Genomic DNA, 22,971 nt, shown 5'->3' with positions numbered 1-22,971 from the left:
CTGAGTGACCAGGATCGGGAAAAAGCTCTTTGTACTGGGGTAAAGATGAAAAATGTAGTGGGGACCGGTAAACTGACATGTTCCACAATTCCACTCTTTTCTCCATCCGACACAAAAGATATGTGCTTTAAACATCAAGTTCTTAACATTACGAGTTCATCACCCAAATGATCATCATTAATATATAATCTGAATGATCTTGCGCCAGAAATGATGTATACATGTGATGAAGCCCATTGAATTGGTAGATCCTCGTGTAGTAACGTACATGAACCCGGTCCGGAACCATATATGCTGTTGTACTGGACTCCTTCGGACTACCGATTGAACTTCGGAAATCCGTGTCGGAATTCCGAACCAATTTCCGGACTTCCGACGGGAGTCCAGTAGGTTGGCAAGTCTACTGGACATCAGTCGGAAGTCCGGAAGTTGTTTCGGAATTCCGAGTCGGAAATCCGAACCAACGTCCGGACTTCCGAATGATGTCCAGTAGGTTGGCAAGTCTACTGGACCCCCGTCGGAAGTCCGGAAGTTGTTTCGGATTTCCGACTCGGAAATCCGAACCAACAGCCGGACTTCCGAATGATGCCCAGGAGATTGGCAACTCCACTGGACTCCCGTCGGAAGTCCGGAAATTGTTTCGGAATTCCGCGTCGGAAATCCGAACCAACGTCCGGACTTCCGAATGATGTCCAGTAGGTTGGCAAGTCTACTGGACTCCCGTCGGAAGTCCGGAAGTTGTTTCGGATTTCCGACTCGGAAATCCGAACCAACAACCGGACTTCCGAATGATGTCCAGTAGATTGGCAACTCTACTGGACATCATTCGGAAGTCCGGACGTTGGTTCGGATTTCCGAGTCGGAATTCCGAAACAACTTCCGGACTTCCGACTGATGTCCAGTAGACTTGCCAACCTACTGGACTCCCGTCGGAAGTCCGGAAATTGTTTCGGAATTCCGCGTCGGAAATCCGAACTAACGTCCGGACTTCCGAATGATGTCCAGTAAGTTGGCAAGTCTACTGGACGCCCGTCGGAAGTCCGTAAGGTGTTTCGGAATTCCGATTCGGAAAACCGAAGTTCAATCGGTAGTCCGAAGGGCTCGGAGTGCCTAAACAACACTCGGACTTCCGAATGATGCCCAGTAGAGATGCAAAGTCTACTGGACTTCCGTCGGAAATCCGAGTACTCCTTCGGAATTCCGCCTCGGAACTCCGACCCAACGTCCGGACTTCCGAATGATGTCCAGTAGAGTTGCCAACCTACTGGGCTTCCGTCGGAAGTCCGGAAATTGGTTCGGAATTCCGAATTATCCCAATTAGAGATGCAAAGTCTACTGGACTTCCGTCGGACGGCCAGTAGACTTTGCAACTCTACTGTTCGTCCGGACGGGAAAGAAGTGATATTGCGCTTCCGCTCTCGTCATTGGGAAGTCCAACGCTAGGTTCAGACTTTCGAGTAATCGTATGTACACTTTGTTCGTCACTGGACTTCCGTCGGAAATCCGAGTACTCCTTCGGAATTCCGCCTCGGAACTCCGACCCAACGTCCGGACTTCCGAATGATGTCCAGTAGAGTTGCCAACCTACTGGGCTTCCGTCGGAAGTCCGGAAATTGGTTCGGAATTCCGAATTATCCCAATTAGAGATGCAAAGTCTACTGGACTTCCGTCGGACGGCCAGTAGACTTTGCAACTCTACTGTTCGTCCGGACGGGAAAGAAGTGATATTGCGCTTCCGCTCTCGTCATTGGGAAGTCCAACGCTAGGTTCAGACTTTCGAGTAATCGTATGTACACTTTGTTCGTCCACAGATGGAAGGATTACCTCCATTCGATGGACCTGATTATTTGAGCACACCCAATATATGTGATGTCGTATCAAATGAACGATTTAGATGATCCAAACAATGTGGGCCGACTGACTTTTCGGTAGTGAGTAAAAACCAATGATATTGCCAACACCAATGATACATTAATGATAAGTTTTACAACAGTCACGGTCAGCTGTACAACCAATGTAATACTATAAGTCTATAATAACGTTTAATTTATACAAATTCTGTGTGAGTAAATATTTATGTGCAGTATGAAGAGTCCCAAAATCAATGCCACTTTGTACAAACAAACCAACAACTCCATCCCTAAGCAAAGAAAGGAGGTGCGAATGAGACACCGGACCTACAAGAAAAACATGCAACAATCAATAAAATGATGGGTTTGATAGAGAAATCATATCAAGTGAGTCATAATGGAACATACGTATTTTCTGTAGGTGCGGATGGACCGATGGGCGTCATATTTAACTGAAGATTTACAAGGGGGGGATTTTTGCACGTTCTTTTGTTGTGTCCAGGTTCCCCACATGATTTGCAGTTGTGATGTTGTCCAAATTGTAGCCCTCTTTCCATTCGTACTTTTTTGGGTCGTCCAGGCTGTCTTCTTACTCGTGGTGGCAACACTACTTCTAAAACATGGGATGGCTCCGGCCATTGTGTGCGATCTAAAGTAGGGTGAATCACGTCGTCATATGTAGTCCGATAAGTTGAAGCCAAAAACCAATCCTGACAGTACCTATATTTGTCCAGCTTGTTGACTCCCATGGCTGCTATGGCATGCCCACACGGCAATCCCATAATTTGGAACAGACCACACGTACACGTTCTCTGCTCTAAGTCCACACGATCCGTATTAGTTGACGATATAACTTCATATTCATTCCAACTACACGGCCGGGGTGTGAACTTACTGCCATACAGACATGATCTGGCTAACCATTTTTCTGCATTATGGGTCAAATGCATTTTCCATTCAGAAGCAGCCTTGCGGCGAAGGTGGAAGTACTCTTGTACTTTCCATCTAGTGTGATCGACTAGAGCCGCGATGGGTAACTCCCGTGCGCCCTTTAATACGTTGTTGAAGGACTCCGCTGCATTAGTTGTCAACATATTCCACCTAGACCCTTTAAAGTATACATTAGCCCACTTTTCTTTAGGAATCTCAGATATCCATTTCTCTGCTTTTGCATTCTTCTCTTTAATACATTCCATCGTCTCCTTATATTCTCTCTCCCTTAAAGCATATGCGGCTCTCGAAAATAGTTTACAAAGTATTTGACTCTTAAAGGTCTTCAGAAAATTAGCATTGAGGTGACGAATACAGTAGCTATGGTATGATCCCGGCAATGCTTCGTCTATAGCTCTAGGCAAACCCTTCATCCTATCAGAGGAAATAGTGAATTCGTTGTTGTTTTTTTCGGCTGGTATCACCCTTTGGCGGAGTAAACGAAGAAACCATAGCCAGCTCTCATACATCTCATTCTCAACCACTGCATATGCTAACGGAAATAATCCACCGTCACCATCTACTGCAGTGGCAGCTAATAAAATTCCTTTATACTTGCCTCGCAAATGTGTCCCATCAATTAGTATCAGTGGTCTAATTGTTCGACTGAATGCGCGAATGCTAGGGCCGAATGACCAAAATAAACGAGCAAATGTATTATCTCCACCGGTCCATAGCTGACGACTTCGATATACACACATAATGGTGCCAGGATTGCATCTCTCCATCTCTTCAGCATATGCAGGAAGGATGCGGTAAGACGCTTCGGCATTTCCACACATTTTTTCGTGTATAATGACCTTCGCATTGAAAGCCTTCACATAGCTTATGGTTATACCCCACTTATCCTTGATGTATGCTCTTATCAGAGTAGGCCTCACGTCTCCTGGGCAGGGAAATAACCCAAGACAGGTGTCTGCTGCCCAAGCTGCTGTGACAAGGGGATGGTCATTACCCCTCATAGTACCTGAGCATGTATGCTCTGGCACAAACCGTTTTACCATAACATGATCCAAACAAATTCTCCCACTGATTCTGAAGGGGCAACTTTTATCCTTGCATCTAACAGCATATTTTGTAGGCTTTGAATCTACTGGGACGAATACAAACTTCCGTTCAATTGCGTACTCTTTCACTTTGTTCTTAAATACTTTCAAATTCGGGAAGATTCCCCCCACCTTCATCTCCTCAAGTCCTATACGTCCCTCATTTAATTCATCTACAACCATCTCATCTACTTCCAACCGCTCCCTTCTATATGTATTACACAACGGGTCGCCCACAACGTTCTGTACACCAACGAGGGGGCGTACAGCTTCGCACTCATCTTCCTTACCAAAGTCACCTTCGCGCACACTGTCCTCAACGAAGTCATCATCACCAAATGAATCATCACCCTTTATACTATTACCATCCTCGCATTCAATGCCATCACTAACATGCATATCACTATGGAAATCCCTGCTGAACTCTGCATCGTGCCTGCACAATAGGGAGTACGTTAGAATGAATATTGTATGAGAGAAACATAGAACTGGCGAAGTAAATGTAATTAGTAATTACAAGATTACATGGCAGTGCTCATATGTTACCATGTATTTTCCTCTGTCACATTAAAAATAGGGTCCTCATAGTCTTCGTTCAAGTCCACTGAATATCTATTCGGATTCCGAGGAATATTGGTATCTTCTCGGTTTCTGCCCAATATTTGTATGTTCTTCGGAGCACCAACGTCATTTCGATTAGATGTTGCTGACGCTGCACGGATGGATTTATTTATGAGGTTCAATGGCGGTTCAAGAGGACGAGAAGAAGGATCACAAATATTTCCATATAAAATAGGATATTCATAATGTTGAATTCGATCCCTCATATTCCTGACCAATGACAAATTTCACATCACCTAATAGTGTAATGGAATGAGAGTTCAAAGAATGAAAATTTCCACCTTACTGAATATTTTACCTCCGGATGGGGATCGGTGCAGAACTAATTCCTCCTACTCTGTACTCTTTGGTTATGTACAGGCTCATACAATTGAAGAGGCTATTCTCAAAAAGCATCATCAGCATAGCTACGTCATCGTCATTTCGAATGTCGTACAACACGATTTGATATGGATCCACGACATATCGACATTGTATAGATTGTGAGATACCGGTTGCTGTGGTATGGATTTTTTGGTGAACTAGAGACTCAAATTCTTTAAATTTTATATTCCGATTCACAATTAAAGACATCTTCGTCCCGCCAATATACTCAAATGATACTTTATCCTTCAAGTACCCATCAACGTGTAACATAAAAGAAGCCATTCTTTCCACCATTTTCGCAAACCCTATTAGGATAAGAACCAATATTAAACCCCCATAAAATTTGAATACAAAGTAATATATGAACAACCATTTACAATGATACAACCACAATTGGAACAATAAGTTCCCTACTCTTGGAAGCACTCTTTTATTCCTTCGAACCACAGCGGAACCACATTTTATACCTCGGAACAACATTTTATACCCCGGGAACCATTACGGATTCACATTCTATACCTCTGAACCACTACGGAACCACATTTTATACCCCACAACCACTATGGAACCACATTTTATACCACGTAACCAGTACGGAACCACATTTTATATCTCGGAACCACTACGGAACCACATTTTCTACCCCGGAACCACTACGGAACCACATTTTATACCCACTTATCCACTACGGAACCATATTTTATACCCCACTACCACTATGGAACCACATTTTATACCTCGGAACCACTACGGAACCACATTTTCTAGCCCGGAACCTCTAGGGAACCACATTTTATACCCCCGGAACCACTACGAAACTACATTTTATACCCCACAACAACTATGGAACCACATTTTATAGCTCCGAACCAGTAGGAAACCGCATTTTCTACCCCGGAACTACTACGGAACCACATTTATTACCCCGGGACCACTCGGGAACCACATTTCATACCTCGGAACCACTAGAGAACCACATTTTCTACCCCACAACCACTACAGAACCACATTTTATACCTCCGAAGAATTACGGAACCACATTTTCTACCCCGGAACCACTAGACAACCACATTTATTACCCCGGGACCACTCGGGAACCACATTTCATACCTCGGAACCACTAGGGAACCACATTTTCTACCCCACAACCACTACGGAACCACATTTTATACCTCCGAAGAATTACGGAACCACATTTTCTACCCCGGAACCACTACACAACCACATTTATTACCCCGGGACCACTCGGGAACCACATTTCATACCTCGGAACCACTAGGGAACCACATTTTCTACCCCACAACCACTACGGAACCACATTTTATACCTCCGAAGAATTACGGAACCACATTTTCTACCCCAGAACCACTAGACAACCACATTTATTACCCCGGGACCACTCGGGAACCACATTTCATACCTCGGAACCACTAGGGAACCACATTTTCTACCCCACAACCACTACGGAACCACATTTTATACCTCCGAAGAATTACGGAACCGCATTTTCTACCCCGAAACTACTACACAACCACATTTATTACCCCGGGACCACTCGGGAACCACATTTCATACCTCGGAACCACTAGGGAACCACATTTTCTACCCCACAACCACTACGGAACCACAACCACATTTTCTACCCCGGAACCACTACGGAACCACATTTTCTACCTAGGAACCTCTAGAGAAGCACATTTTATACCCCGGAACCACTACGAAACCACATTTTAGACCCCACTACCACTATGGAACCACATTTTATACCACGTAACCACTACGGGATCAGTTTTTCTACTCCGCAACCACTAGGGAACCACATTTTATATCTCGGAACCACTACGGAACCACATTTTCTACCCCGGAACCTCTAGGGAACCACATTTTATACCATGGAACCACTACGGAACCACATTTTATTCCCCACAACCACTATGGAACCACATTTTATACCACGTAACCAGTACGGAACCACATTTTATATCTCGGAACCACTACGGAACCACATTTTCTACCCCGGAACCTCTAGGGAACCACATTTTATACCATGGAACCACTACGGAAGCACATTTGATACCCCACAACCACTATGGAACCACATTTTGTACCACGTATCCAGTACGGAACCACATTTTATATCTCGGAACCACTACGGAACCACATTTTCTACCCCGGAACCTCTAGGGAACCACATTTTATACCATGGAACCACTACGGAAGCACATTTGATACCCCACAACCACTATGGAACCACATTTTGTACCACGTATCCAGTACGGAACCACATTTTATATCTCGGAACCACTACGGAACCACATTTTCTACCCCGGAACCTCTAGGGAACCACATTTTATACCATGGAACCACTACGGAAGCACATTTGATACCCCACAACCACTATGGAACCACATTTTATACCACGTATCCAGTACGGAACCACATTTTATATCTCGGAACCACTACGGAACCACATTTTCTACCCCGGAACCTCTAGGGAACCACATTTTATACCATGGAACCACTACGGAACCACATTTTATACCCCACAACCACTATGGAACCACATTTTATACCACGTATCCAGTACGGAACCACATTTTATATCTCAGAACCACTACGGAACCACATTTTCTACCCCGGAACCACTACGGAACCACATTTTATACCTCAGAACCACATTTTATACCCACTTATCCACTACGGAACCACATTTTATACCCCACTACCACTATGGAACCACATTTTATACCTCGGAACCACTACGGAACTACATTTTCTACCCCGGAACCTCTAGGGAACCACATTTTATACCCCCGGAACCACTACGAAACCACATTTTATACCCCACAACAACTATGGAACCACATTTTATACCACGTAACCACTACGGAACCACATTTTCTACCCTGGAACCACTAGGGAACCACATTTTATACCCCGGGACCACATTTTATACCCCACAACCACTATGAAACCACATTTTATACCACGTAACCTCTACGGAACCACATTTTATACCTCGGAACCACTTTCGAACCACATTTTATACCCCAGAAGCACTAGGGAACCACATTTTATACCCCACAACCACTATGGAACCACATTTTATACCACGTAACTACTACGGAATCACATTTTATACCTCCGAACCAGTAAGGAACCACATTTTCTACCCCGGAACCACTAGAGAACCACACTTCATACCCCGGAACCACTACGGAACCACATTTTCTACCACGGAACCACCAGGGAACCATATTTATTACCCCGGGACCACTCGGGAACCACATTTCATACCCTGGAAGCACTAGGGAACCGCATTTTATACCCCGGGACCACTACGAAACCACATTTTATACCTTATAACCACTACGGAACGACATTTTATACCCTCGAACGACTAGGGAACCACATTTTCAACCCTGGAACCACTTCGGGACCACATTTTATACGCTGGAACCACTAGGGAACCACATTTCATACCCCATAACCACTAGGGAACCACATTTTCTACCCCACAACCACTGCGGAACCACATTTTATACCTCAGAACCACATTTTATACCTCCGAACCAGTAGGAAACCACATTTTCTACCCCGGAACCACTACGGAACCACATTTATTACCCCAGGACCACTCGGGAACCACATTTCATACCTCGGAACCACTAGGGAACCACATTTTCTACCCCACAACCACTACAGAACCACATTTTATACCTCCGAAGAATTACGGAACCACATTTTCTACCCCGGAACCACTACACAACCACATTTATTACCCCGGGACCACTCGGGAACCACATTTCATACCTCGGAACCACTAGGGAACCACATTTTCTACCCCAAAACCACTACGGAACCACATTTTATACCTCCGAAGAATTACGGAATCACATTTTCTACCCCGGAACCACTACGGAACCACATTTTATACCCGGGAACCACTACGGAACCACATTTGATACCCCAGAACCACTACGGAACCCCATTTTATACCTCCTAACCACTAGGGAAACACCTTTTATACCCCGGAACCACTACGGAACCACATTTTATACCCCACAACCACTACGGAACCACATTTTATACCTCGTAACCACTACGGAACCATATTTTCTACCTCGCAACCTCTACGGAACCACATTTGATACCTCAGAACCACATTTGATACCTCGGAACCACATTTGATTGTATGCTCCCTTGTATCTATCATTCCTCCTAATTGTACGAGTTTATGAACTGACATTGCCAACCTTTTACTAATTTAGGCGACCCAAAAGGAAAAAAAAATTGATTGATTTTGTAGTGAAAAAACATGGCCAAAGTAAAACCTAGTCGAGTCGTTCAAGTTAACGATTAACTTGGGGCACTATTCAACCAATTACCAAACGGTCCAAACTCACATCATGACTGGGTTAGCATTCATAAACAGCTAAATATAAGAACTGATAGGCTTTTTTGGGCAATACTAAATCCAATGAAACATGCTAGTAATTAAAAGGTCCAAATGCTGATTGACTCGATGAAACGGCTAGTGAGTTGTTGACTCTTCAATAGCGCTTATAGATTCCAAAAACGGAATGTCACAGTGAGCAGGGATAGGTGACAACCACCAAGCACCAACTTATGCACATGTATGATTTTCTCATTTATTTACCTTACAAAGTAGTCAAATACAGGAAGGAAGGGGGTGCCCTGCATAAAACAACGGGGTCCAAACATAATCTCCTTTGAAAAGATTCGCTTCCATTTACTACCCAATTCATTCGTCTTCTCCGAAGCAGGAAAAAAGGGAAAAGGCAAAGTTTTCAATGGCTCTCGCAGCTCCTGTCTTCTCGCCTCCAATTCCCGCCAAATGAACCACAAATTCCCTCTTCTTTCCCTCCATTTTATCCTCAACTCTTACTGAAAAAAAAAGATCTATAAATAACAAAGACTATCCTTTATATTTCCAACAGGGAATAAGAAAAACAAAGATACATATTAGAAACTGGCATATCGAATGTCTCACAAGACAGCAACATTATTCTATCAATGTCATCCAGTGAGTCAATGGATTACCTGGCTAAGGCAGCCCTCTGTTCGTGAAAGTCAAATGTATAGATATGGCCAACAGGAGCAACAGCCCTTGCAAGAGAGGTTGTTAGAGAACCACTTCCAGTGCCCGACTCAAGAACCAGACAGCCAGGGATAACTTCCAAGTATGAAATCACAAAGCTAATATCCACAATATATAAAATCTGGGGACTATGGCTTAGAACCAGAGTCCACAACTAGGAGTAGGAGGAAACAGATAAACAAATCCCCCCTTATTGCTCAGCACCTTGGATCCAAAAGGCCTCCCAACCCAATCAGAATGCCTAAAAACACCAAATCAATTCTGGAGCTCTGAACCTTCACATACTTTGATGGCCTTCATGATGTCATGCCTCTCATACACGAGAACCAGGTCCCCATTGCATATGCAGCGCTGGAAAGAGTTCCTCTTTGTTGGGTCAATGGGCAGCATCCTCAAAATCTTATACAAAAGATCACACAGCTTCAACTACTTTTCACTGCCATATGTGAAATTTTGTATGTTGAGCCTAATAGAACATAAGAAAATAACCACGCATAAATAATCATAAAAAATGGAATTATGGGGAAAATATGATTGGATCTAAAATTCGAGCCGGTGATAGTGATCCATAATCGTTTCCTTGAATCAACCTATTCTTTTCCTTCTTTTTTTTGAATATTAAATAACATGACCTTTCCTATGCATTTACTAATATGTAAGAAGAGTTTTTCTAGGTTTTAAGGTTAAAGAGGAAAGATCGATTGAGCAGCAACCTCATTAAGTTACAATGGTGTGCATATGTAGTGCATATCGAGCTCTAGTGTAGATCATTTCATACCACCCATCGGGCAGAGTACGTCTCTGATCCTCCAAGGCCCCAAAATCACATATAATGAAAAATTCAAACTATTTGATTAAATGCATTTGAGTTGTTGAATATGGATCAAAACTTATCAAATTTCTATTACTGTTCATTCGTAGGCAATTGATTGGATGGTTAAGATCATCCAATCAGGCACAAGAAGATGATGAACATACTCCATGGACCTCTTTGGCTGCCACAAAAATTAGTTCTTATTTGTAAATGGGACAATAAATCCTTTTTCGAAGGCAATAACTATATTGTTTCTAAAACTATAATAACTGTTATTTGCAAAAAAATCAGATTAAAGTCCTAACTCCCTGTTCAATTAATATGTATAATCCCATATTCAATTAAGCACTATGAACAGAAATTCGAAAAAAATGCTACGAGAAGCTGCAGAACAGACCCACCTCTTGATCTTTCCTTCCAATACTATCTAAATGAATGGTAAGGCATTCTATATCTCTTCTTCCCCTATTCTTAGTATAACAACTGAATGGATGATATGATCTTCGATCCTGATCTGATCCTGATCATCCAATTGTGGATCCCACCTCATTCACAATACTTAATATGATGAAAGCATCCCCACATTTGCTAACACAATAGATGGATGGATTTCTCTAACAAATTACAATAAACACCTTCAAGGAATGACGGCAACAACCAAACAAATTGGCACACATGACTTAAGCACACAACTATCAAGTATATCAGCATTGATATGATGGGATCTATACGTGATAAGGGTAACTGTTGAATCATTCCATTCTTTGATGCTCTACCGAATCAAAGAGACCTGGATCATATACTCAAGCACACAACTATGAAATATATTAGTACTAACTATGAAACATCTAATAAAATCACTGGTAAAGCTATCAAACGAAGGAATATCATAATTCTTTTGGGCCAATAAGACATGACAGTTATTTCCTCCTCTAAATCCTGAAAAGAAAAGGCTTAGTTTCAAAAAAATAAAAAGAAAAAGAAAAGAGATTAAAATCTCTTCCACCAATGAACTCAAGACCCCACTCTCATAATGCAGTCCAATGATAGCTAAAGAAAAACATGAATTTGTGACAAATACATGAAAAATATAAGAATGAGATTAATCAAACAAAATTTAAATACTATGAGGCAAGCTCAAAAGAATGCATGAAAAGGGGGAAGATTCTACAAATTAATACTAAACCAGCACATACTCGATGTATTCCAACGGCTGTAAAGGAACATATGACCATCAAAGATCTATTATCATTACTGAAAGAACTGAAATTCTTGTGTACCAAACAGAAGCAATTCACATACTGGAAGAACCGAAAAAATCAAAATCTAATTTTTTAATTAGTTTAAATGTATCTCGATCATCGATTTCAGCAGCTAGACAATCGACCAACCCTTAAAAGGAAAAAAAAATATAATCCGAAATGGGTATGTGAGATTACTTACCCGATAGCCATTTCTTCTGCAAATTACCTCTTACACGATTCTCTGAAAAATGAGGAAGAAGAGAGAAAAACGTGGGGACTAGAGCTTCCAAAGGATGACAATGGCTGCACTGGTATTTTTCAGGTTGGCTGGGTGAGGAGAGGAAGAAGAAAGAAAAACGTGGGGATTAGACCTTCCAAAGGATGGGAATGGCTCTGTATTTTTTACGTTCCCTGGGTAAGGTGAGGAAGAAGAAAGAAAATGAGCTTAAGAAATGGTGGGAAAATGAATGAAAGTGAGGGTATATTTGTCATAATACTTATACTCTCTCACCTGACAGCCATTTTTTCATAATTTTTAAATATCTACCCTTTATTAACAATTTAGCATAATCTTTGCATTTTCTTCATCATTTGCCCTAAAAAATATCTGTGTCTGCCTTTTTCACGTGAAACATGAGCAAAATCCGAAAAAGAGGTGAGATATTTACATGGAACACCCCCTCTAGCGTATTTTTTACTACTTTAGCGGTGGCTGTTCCGAGTAAAAACAAGGGGTGAATATATCATCCCTAAAATTTAATGGCAAGGGAGTACCAAATTACGCACATCCCCATTCCACCCAACGGTCAGCAGAGCGACTCCACCCGTCTATCTAGTGGGCCCCACTCTAAACATGCATTGGATCTTAAAGATTTCATCAATTAGGCAATCTCAGCCGTCCAATTTATAGATTTATTTATTTTTCTTAGTGGATGTTGGTACTTTGTATACTGTTTGACTGTGACGGGCTAACTTAAAAGGGATTCATATGAACATGTTGGGCTCCACTTGTGTTTTCATTTTGTATATTTGATTGAAGAATTTATAAGATGGGTGGCCGGAAAACACGTGAAGTCTAAAAAAAGTAGGTTACGGCCCACTTTTTATTTTTTTATGATCCAAACCGTTCATCAGTTTGGGCACAATGTAAATAAGTTGGCCAAAAAATCATTTTCATAGGATGATCCTAACCCTCCGATCTGTAGAAGATTCCATGAATGATTTTTCGAAATCTCCATATTCAGATCAGTTCAAATCGGAGGGTTAAGATCATCCTATGGAAATGATTCTTTGGGCACAACCTATTTACGTTGTGCCCAAACAGATGAACGGTTTGGATTATAAAAAAAAGTGGGCCGTATCTACTTTTTTAGACTTCACGTGTTTTCACGGCCACCCATCATATAAATTCTCATTTTGATTGATAATCCAAACAGTTGTACGAATGATCATTGGGTCAGAGAATTTTGTTGGGCTTCACATTTTTCAGCCTATTGCTTTGGGTCCCACTCACACTCATAGGATGATTCTAGACCATTGATCACATCCTCATCCGATGATTCTATACCATTGATCAATCGTGATGAAAAATACATAATCTCATGTATATTTTGCCCATCCATTTATGGCCACTTAATCCAACGGTAAGAATTGTCCGGATCATCATCGTCTTTCTTGAGATCCAATCTAGGGCACAATGAATGTACGTCCAGATCTAACAGAGGTGGGCCCACCTCATTTTATTGAGAATGGGACTTGATATATCAATCCCCTTTCTTCCCAGGGCCACCACCCGTGTGTATTTATGACTTCTTTTTTTAAACTAGAAGGGGTGGCCTAGAGAAGAAAGGATGGCAAAATATCATTTCCCTTTAGAATCAATCAGCTGGTGGCTCAGCCTCACCCACGTCGGTACTCTTCTCACCAAACTTAACGACAGCACTAAAAGATGATAAATTCATCCCCGTTTCTTCCTTGGGCCACCCTCATGTAGTGTCAAACCGTAGTCACACTAGATGGGGCTGGCCGAGGGAAAAAAGGGGACTGAATATATCACTGACCTGTAAAAAGCCTATAAAGTCTCCTGATAACATCGGCGCGAATCGTGCAAGAAACTTCTGCAAAAACCAGAGTCCCCAAAACCAGTCGAATCAAACGCATGTCTCTCGACCCTTTTTTTAGGGTTTTTCCTCTTGTTAGGGTTTTTATTTTTCTACTGGTCTTGACTCTTGACCTTTAATGGCCTCGTGATTTTGATTGCAACGATCGGTCTGATAATTCTACTTCCTTTCCATTGAATTTCCGGATTCCAATTGATCTCTGCTTCAGATGACGTTGCAGTCTGGTAAGAGCTTTGATTTTCTTCTTTTTCTTTGATTTTGTTTTGCTTTATTGAATTGAATTGAGTTCTTGTTCTCTGTTTTTTACATTTAAGAGCTTGGTTTTCGTAGTTTGGAGGTGATTTCTGGTAAGTAATTAGTGTAATGTTGATCTGGTTGTGTGGCCTTGCAAAGGCCTTAGGTTTGGTAGATTTAGGTAGGGTTCATTGTTACGTGCCTAGTTGGGTCCCACTATAGTAGAATAAATTAGTTTGGGTTTAGGATATGTCAGATCTTTGAAGATCTGTTTATTGGATTGCTTGTAAGGTAGATTAGGCAAGAAGAGTGGATTAAGTAACTAGAATTGATTTGGATACTAGGAAAGATTAGATTAGTCTTTATTTAGTTATTTCCATTGTTATCATAAGATATTTCTAGATCCTTTTATGTTTATCCCTTGAGTGTTTAATTTAAACACTCATTTGCTTTTCTATAATTTAATGAAGAAACCATCTTAAAAATTGTGTCTTTTTGCACAAAGGAGGATTGATCCTTCCCTCGAAGTGGATCAAGAGGCTGATCTTCCCTCTAAGAAGATCAATCACGTTACGAACCGTTCGGGTTCGTAACATTCATAAATATTGATCTGGTCTCTAATCTCGATCACGTTAGAAACTCCATCAAATCTCTTGAATGAGGTGATTAGATAGAGAATTTCATCTAGGTTTGGGTCATTGGCGGAAATCTTGCGAAGATGTAGCAAAGTAGTAAAGAAACACAAGATTTTTAGTGAAGTTCTCTCTCTCTTTCTTTCTGTAAAGAGAAAACCTGTATAACCTTTCTTATATAATGATGTGTGGTATCGATTACAAAGATTACAAAGATTACAATTAATGTTGAGTTGCTTGTTGGGAATGTTGCCTTGTTTCCCACGGCAACGGTGGAAAAGTTGCCTTATTTCCCACCATGCATGGGAACGCAAGAGGCAAAACGGAAAGTGTCTTTTTTTTTTGGGTTTTTGGGGAAAACCTAAAGACCAAAAAGAGAGTGGGTTTTTTCTCTTGGAAGGACAGCAAGAGAGGACTAGCGAGAGGCTTCGGGTGTGACGGCCATGGTTTGAAATTTAGACCGAAATCCGAAATTTCGGATTTATGTCAACACCGACACCGAAACGACCGAAATCCGAAATATTCGAAAGGTACAAAATTTCGGAAATTTCGATAATTTCGGCGAAATTTCACATAAAATATTAATTTTTTTATTCCTTTACAAAATTTCAGTCAAAATTTCTGCCGAAATTTTGGCCCAAGAAACCGACATTTCGAGCGTTCTATACCCAATTTCGACCGAAATTTCGGGATTTCGGCTAGGTCCGAAATATATGCCGAAACTGAAATTTCAAACCATGGTGACGGCTACCCTAAGGGAGAGAGAGAAAAAGTGAGATAAGAACAAGGAAGAAAAGGGTTTTTTCTTGGGTTTCTTCTTAGGTTCCTCTTGGGTTTTCTCGGGTTACTCTTGTGTACGGTCTTGGGTTTGAGGGAGCAAGGAAAGGGCTTCGGCTTTGTAGGTTTGGGTTTAATCCATTGTAATCCTTGTATATTTTTTTCTCATTGTGGAAGATCGTGTTTCTTGCCCGTGGAGTAGGCTTGGCTGAACCATGTAAAATCTTGGTGTTCATCTTGTGGCTTGTTTGTGTATTTTACTTTTCCGTTTAATTTGTGCACAATTAGATTATTTTGCCCCGCGGATTTTCTCAACAAGTGGTATCAGAGCTGTGGTTGGAGCGATTGCTTGTCGGGTGGAGTGATGGTGGGTGTTGTGGTTGGATTGCGGTTAAAGCGATTTTTGTAGAAGAAAGATTGTTCAAGAAAGATTCTTGTTCGAGGTGGAGCGTTACACCGAAAACTGCGAAGTAATCTGAGATGGCGGTAAAATCAAGTTCTACTCAGTTCAACATCGACAAATTTGACGGTAAAGGCAGTTTCACCGTATGGCAGATGAGGGTGAATGACATCCTAGTTCAATAGGGATTAGCTAAGGCGTTGAAGGGAGAGGATGGGAAGCCGGAGAAGATGACGAGTGCCGAGTGGGAAGACATTTAGTCGAAGGCGGTTAGCACGATTCTGCTATGTCTGGCAGATAGCATTATGTTTAACGTTATGGAAGAAGAAGATGTGCCTAAATTATGGGAGAAGTTGGAAAAGCTTTGCATGTCAAAAAGCTTGGCCAACCGGTTGTATCTGAAGCGACAATTATACGGGCTGAAGATGCAGGAAGGCAGGAATCTTCTGGAGCACATTACGGTGTTCAACGAGCTTGTGAATCAGCTTCACAAGGTTGATGAAAAGTTGAAGGAAAAAGATAAGGCCCTTTTGCTTCTTACTTCGCTTCCTTATTCGTATGACAACCTGATGACGACTTTACTGTATGGCAAGGATACGATAAAGTTGGAGAAAGTCACGGCGTCACTCTTATCGAATGAGATGCGAAAGAAACCCGTTCTTGGTGGAAGTGAAGAGCATGGGTTGGTTGTTCGTGGTGGGAATCAAATAGGAAGATCGTCTGACAGGGGATCAGGAAAATGCAGGTCAAGATCCAGGGTCGGCGGAAAGGGCGTGCAATGTTACCGTTGCAAGGAATATGGTCACATTAAGCGGAATTCTCCGAAGCGAGCTGACCAGGCGGACAATGGTGCTTTGAATACTGTGGTGGCGGTAACGAATGAGCAAAGCGAAGAGTTTGGAGACGTTCTCACAGTCTCCACAGGTAACACACTTCCCCTCATGATGAGTGGATTTTAGATTCAAAGTGCTCTGTTCATGTATGCTCCAGGAGGGAATATTTTGATATGTTCCATGAGATAAGGGCGGGTGTAGTGTCCTTGGGTGACTGGTCTACTTGTGACGTCACAGGAGTTGGGACGGTGAAAATCAATATGTTTGATGGAGTGGTTCGTACTTTGGGTGGTGTGGCGTATGTCCCAAAGATGTGAAGGAATCTAGTATCTCTTGGCCGGTTGGACTCCAAGGGTTGCAGTTATTTAGCTGCAGGTGGAGCCATGAAAATCACACGTGGCTGTATGGTTCTGATGAAAGGAGAGGAGTGTGGCGGATTATATCGTCTGCTTGGGGACACGGTGACTGGTGTTCCTAAGATCTTGATTAGTTGGAAACAGAGTGGTAGCGTGTGCACGCGTAGGGTCTCTTTCGCAGTTGGTGCAGAGACGGGTTTCCAGGTTGCAGACGATGGTGAGAAGGTGACAATACCTGCGTTGGGGAGGATAGATCGAGGTCCCTCTCCAAGGTTGACTAGGTGAGTCAACGGGTTGGCAGCTACACATGTGCATTGGCCGTGTTGATCGAATCGGGAGAAGTCAGAACCAAATTGATTCGAGGGTGTGTAGCTGGTACTTTGAAAGGCCAATGGTGGTTTGCGAATTGCGGCAATAGCGGACCGGTAGCGACATCAACGAAAAATCTTCAGGTGGCTGGGAAACAAGCCAATGTGGAGATTGTTGGGAATGTTGCCTTGTTTCCCACGGCAACGATGGGAAAGTTGCCGTATTTCCCACCGTGCATCGGAACGCAAGAGGCAAAACGGAAAGTGTCGTTTTTTTTTTTTGGGTTTTTGGGGAAAACCTAAATACCAAAAAGAGAGTGGGTTTTCTCTCTTGGAAGGACGCCAAGAGAGGACTAGCGAGAGGCTTGGGGTGTGACGGCTACCCTAAGGGAGAGAGAGAAAAAGAGAGATAAGAAGAAGGAAGAAAAGGGTTTTTTCTTGGGTTCCTCTTGGGTTTTCTTTCAGGTTTTCTCGGGTTACTCTTGTATACGGTCTTGGGTTTGAGAGAGCAAGGAAAGGGTTGCGGCTTTGTGGGATTGGGTTTAATCCATTGTAATCCTTGTATATTGTTTTCTCATAGTGGAAGATCGTGTTTCTTGCCTATGGAGTAGGCTTGGCCGAACCATGTAAAATTTTGGTGTTCATCTTGTGGCTTGTTTGTGTATTTTACTTTTCCGTTTAATTTGTGCACGATCAGATTTTTTTGCCCGGCGGATTTTCTTAACATTGCCTTTTCAAGGGAACTCATTCAAAATTATCCACACCTTCTTGCTGGTTATAGCCTTTGGCTACAAGCCGGGCTTGAAGTCGTTCCAATGCACCATCAGCACACAACTTGGTCGTAAAAACCCATCAATAACCTACAACGATCATGTGAAAGGTAGGTGGAGCAAGCTCCCAGGTTTGATTAGCTTGAAGAGCATCCATTTCCTCCATCATTGCAGCGCCACCCTGGGTGTTGGAGAGCGGATTTTGCGGTTTTGGGCTCAACGGGTATGGAATGGGCGGAATGGGTTAAAAGGGCATATTTGGGGTTGGGTTTGAATAAACCATGTTTACTACGAGTAGTCATGTTATGAGTTTTATCAGGTGAGGATGATGAGAGTGGTTCAGGGTTGATGATGGTGAGAGGAATATCTAGCACTGGGTTCTAACACTTGTTCAGGTTCTACTGAAGGTAAATGGATGGGTATTGAGTTGGTTGGAATTGAAAATAATTCAATTTCGGCAATGGGTTGTTCGATCTCAGATATGTGTTGCGTTGGTGCATGCATCAACCTTGGACCGGATGCTTGTACTGGTTGGGTTGGATCAGCCAATCGGATTAGAGCTTGTTCTAGTCTAGCTTGAACCGAAGTTGCAGGTGGATTAGCGGATAAGTCTATCATGGGATGCAAATGAGCATAATTAGGCGGTTCTATATTATCATTGCAAGGTCCCATCCAATCATTGAAGATGGAAAGCTCTCCTTCAACTTGTTCTTCACTACAGAGGCTAGCAGGTAAAGTGAATGGAAACATTTTCTCATTAAACACCACATGCCTCACAATATAAACGCGACCAGTAGAATGGTGAAGACATTGATACCCCTTGTGTTTGTCACGGTAGCCCAACAAGATACAAGGAAGAGATCTTGGCTCGAATTTGTTGGTAGCATAATTTCGAAGATATGGGAAGCATCTTGAGCCAAATACCCTCAATATTGAATAATCTGGCTTCTTGTTGAATAAATGGCTATAGGGCCATTCCATTTTCAATATTGGTGATGGTAGGTGGTTTTTTAATAAAATGGCAGTAGAAAATGCCTCAACCCAAAACCATTTTGGAACGGCAGATTGATACAGCATAGCAAGGCCAAGTTCAACGACATGTCTGTGTTTTCGTTCGGCTATGCTATTTTGTTCTGGTGTGCCAGGTGTCACGGAATCATTTCGTCCAGCGCTGTCCGCATGGCCTATGGCCTGTGACTTGGTCTATTAATGTAATAAGTCGCAGTAGTGTCAATGTATATGTTGTAGTAAGGACACAGTTGGTATTTTGGGCCATCAATGTCATGCAAATTCTTCAGGCGTAGTTGCTAATAGAACTTTTGGTGGGCACTCCTGGATAAGGGAGTTGGTTGCTAAAGCTCTTTACCCTGAGAACTTGCTTGGCCATTGAGTGGTGCATTGCTAGTGCACAGTCTACCAGGGATTCCATTCTAGTCAACGGGTAATCGGGGCCCCTTAGGAGTTGTAGTCGTTTTGGCATAGTCCTATTGTAAAACTTATTCAAGAATCAGCAATAAAGATTATCATTTGCCTACTCTTGTGCCCAATTACTTTGTATGCTTTCAAATTTAGCATCTCTTCTTCTGCTTGTTTTGTAGGTTTGACCCTCACACCCTTGCTAGGCTTACTTGCTTGTCGTGAGACAGCGCAAGTGCCGCACGGACCTCGCTCCCAAATAAAAGGTCCGTGACACAGGGGAAGATGATTGATGAACAATTCCACTTTCAGCCAAGTGATCAAGAAATTCCTTTTTGAGGAATTCTCCTCTACCATCATATTGAAATATTTTTATTTTCTTATCCAATTGTCTTTCAACCATATTTTGAAAAATAACAAAACACCGGAAGAACTCTAATTTTCTTTTCAAGGGATAGAACCAACTATATCGATAGTAGTCATCTACAAATAGAGCATAACATCTAAACTTTTGCATTGAGCTAACTGGAGCTGGTCCGCAAAGATCGCAATGAACTTTATTCAATGGCTCAATAGATCGGTTATTAGAAGCAAGAAAAGGAAATTTAACACTTTTATAGAGTTGACAACTAGTGCATAAATCCAAAGCTTTTCCAATAACAGAAATAAAGCCATTATTCTTGAGTAATTTAATACCTTAGTCTGTTGATGACCGAGTCTCATATGCCATATGTCTTCAGCTGCATTTTGAAACCGTCGCAAAAAGTGTGCCTCCGCTCCAGAATCCAATGTGTACAATCTGCCCTGTTTACTCCCAAATACCAATATTCGCCTGGTCCTCTTAAAACCAATTCCATCAAATTCAAAGTAGCAAGGATAGTCAGTCGTAAGTTGAGATACAGAAAGTAAGCTTTTCGTAATATCATGAACAAGTAATACATTTCTCAAGGGGATTTTAGTCTTACCAGAAACTATTTTTCCCTCCCCAATATATGAGAGATACGCAATCGATTTCCATTTCCTACCATGACTGAATCAGAACCTTTATATGGAATCAAGTTGGTGACATTACCTGATTTTTCAGTCATATGTGCAGTGGCTCTTGTATCGGGGAACCACTCAATTGTCTTGTGCTTCATAAAGTTGCATTGCAGCTAAGGCTTTTGGGATATTCTATGGCTGAAAGCTGTTATCAAATATCTTCCAACATTCTAGAGCTTCATGTCATCTTGTCCTGCAAATCTGACATATCACAACATTTCCACTTCCTTGGTTTGGGTGGTCACCTTGTTGAGTATTATTTCGCCCATGATTCTGATTTTCATGACGTGGTGGATTTCCAGTCTGAGGAAATTCCTTTCCCTTTGTTGTAAAGGGATGTTGCCACTCTCTCTTATTATTGTTATTCTTATTTCCTCCAACATTTTGTCAGTAGAAGGCCATCGAGTGATTTGGAAGATCACTGTGATGGTTCTTACTACGTATCTCATGGCTTTGTAATAGAGGAATACGATCGGCATATGAGGGGATAGGTGGCTTAAGCATAGTGGTAGAAAACGACTCATATTTTGGACCGAGTCCATTTAGGAGCCAAAAAACTTTGCTTTGGTCAGGTACTGGTTTTCCAATGCAACTCAATTGATCACAGATTGATTTGAATTCACGTAGGTATTCTGAAATAGATGACGTCCCCTTTTTTATATGATGCATTTGGGCTAGAAGTTCAAATTCCCGTAATTGAGAATTTTGAGAAAATGCAGCCGCAAGGCCACTCCACACATCAGCTGAGGTCTTCATTCCAACGACCAAACTGAGAACTTCCTCTGATAGGTTTTTCCGGTTATGCAAGCTTTCACAAGCCGATCCGTGCGAACCCATGACATAAAGTCTGACTCTCTTTCCGTCAGATGAGTCCATTTCTAGATCAGATGGTGCACGAACTTCTCCATAGATGAACCCAGCTAGCTCTTGGCTTTCTAGGAGCGAGAGGATCTGGGTCTCCCAAAGTAAGAAATTTGTTTGGTTCAACTTTAAAGACACAAAAGTTGATACATTAAGATATGATGGGCAGGGATACAAAGATGATGGAGAAGATGATGAGTTTGACATGGTTTAGGATGAGAAAAACGTGGTGGGAGAAAATGATTTAAAAACCCAAGAAGGGCTCTGATACCATAAAGAAACACATGATTTTTAATGAAGTTCTCTCTCTTTCTTTCTGTAAAGAGAAAACACGTACGGCTTTTCTTATATAATGATGTGTGGTTTCAGTCACAAAGATTACAAATAATGTTGAGTTTCCTTTTCAAGGGAACTCATTCAAAATTCAAAATTTTTTCATTGATAATAAAAGGAAATAATAAAGATGATTTACAGTTTTGAAAAGAATGGTAAATGAAGTTTCGAGAGGAATCAATATATGAAAGAGCCATTCCATATAAAGATGATCTTCCATGGTAATATCTTGCACGTCACGTTCTGCATGGAGTAGATGGCATGTTGCCATAATTGCAAAGATTATTTTCTTCTTCTTCATGAGGACCGTTAGATCTTGGATTAGATCTAACGGTTCCTAGTGCTTCAATAGGTAGGACTGTATAATTAATCTTTTAATTGTTCTTTTTACGCTTTTCAACTAATTGCTCCCATTTCAGCATATGACTTGTGGGATTAAGGGCTAACAGTTTGTATTAGAGAGTTATTAGGCAATCAGAGTGCATAAAAAATGTCTTATTTTCCACCTTTTGTCAATATTTGACAGTCAATGGTGAAAATAGTCACCATGGACAACTGGGGGCCTGAACCAGCAGTCTGACGGCATGATCATGATTGTCAGGCTCCGGTGAACCTTCCCATCACTCGTTCTGGAATGATTAGTGGACACAATAGGATACAATGAATATAGTATTAGAATAAGAGTTAGTTTAGGGTTTTAGGTTATGGGGATGTGATATAATAACAAATATTAGTTAAAGAAGAGTTTATGAGGTAAATACAATATTCAATAATAAAACAGAAAGTCACACAAGGTGCAAAAACCTGTTGACACGCCCACATTAAGTCTGACACTTC

General features: G+C 41.7%; 2 protein-coding genes across 3 annotated transcripts in view; one reads left to right on the top strand and one right to left on the bottom strand.

Annotated features, from left to right (window-relative positions):
• Positions 1-1,917: 1,917 nt before the first annotated feature.
• Positions 1,918-5,167, bottom strand: LOC143891005 (uncharacterized). Its single transcript, XM_077395666.1, has 4 exons — positions 4,806-5,167; positions 4,433-4,717; positions 2,259-4,322; positions 1,918-2,177 (listed from the first exon to the last, which is right to left on the bottom strand). The coding sequence occupies exons 1-4, from the start codon at positions 5,165-5,167 to the stop codon at positions 2,141-2,143; spliced, it is 2,748 nt and encodes a 915-aa protein (XP_077251781.1). The 3' UTR covers positions 1,918-2,140.
• Positions 5,168-14,146: 8,979 nt separating this feature from the next.
• LOC143889878 (calmodulin-binding transcription activator 4-like) overlaps positions 14,147-22,971 on the top strand; it is a 47,945-nt gene continuing 39,120 nt past the window's right edge. For both annotated transcript variants that reach the window (XM_077394267.1, XM_077394266.1), the window contains exon 1: positions 14,147-14,397. In XM_077394267.1, coding sequence (XP_077250382.1) covers positions 14,382-14,397 — 16 coding nt within the window. In that variant the 5' untranslated portion in view covers positions 14,147-14,381. The remainder of the gene's footprint in view (positions 14,398-22,971) is intronic.

The sequence above is a fragment of the Tasmannia lanceolata genome, unplaced genomic scaffold, assembly GCF_043159265.1.
Source record: "Tasmannia lanceolata isolate RefF3 unplaced genomic scaffold, GAP_Taslan_0.1 ptg000013l, whole genome shotgun sequence".
NCBI lineage: Eukaryota > Viridiplantae > Streptophyta > Magnoliopsida > Canellales > Winteraceae > Tasmannia > Tasmannia lanceolata.
This window is presented reverse-complemented; position numbering and strand designations above follow the sequence as displayed.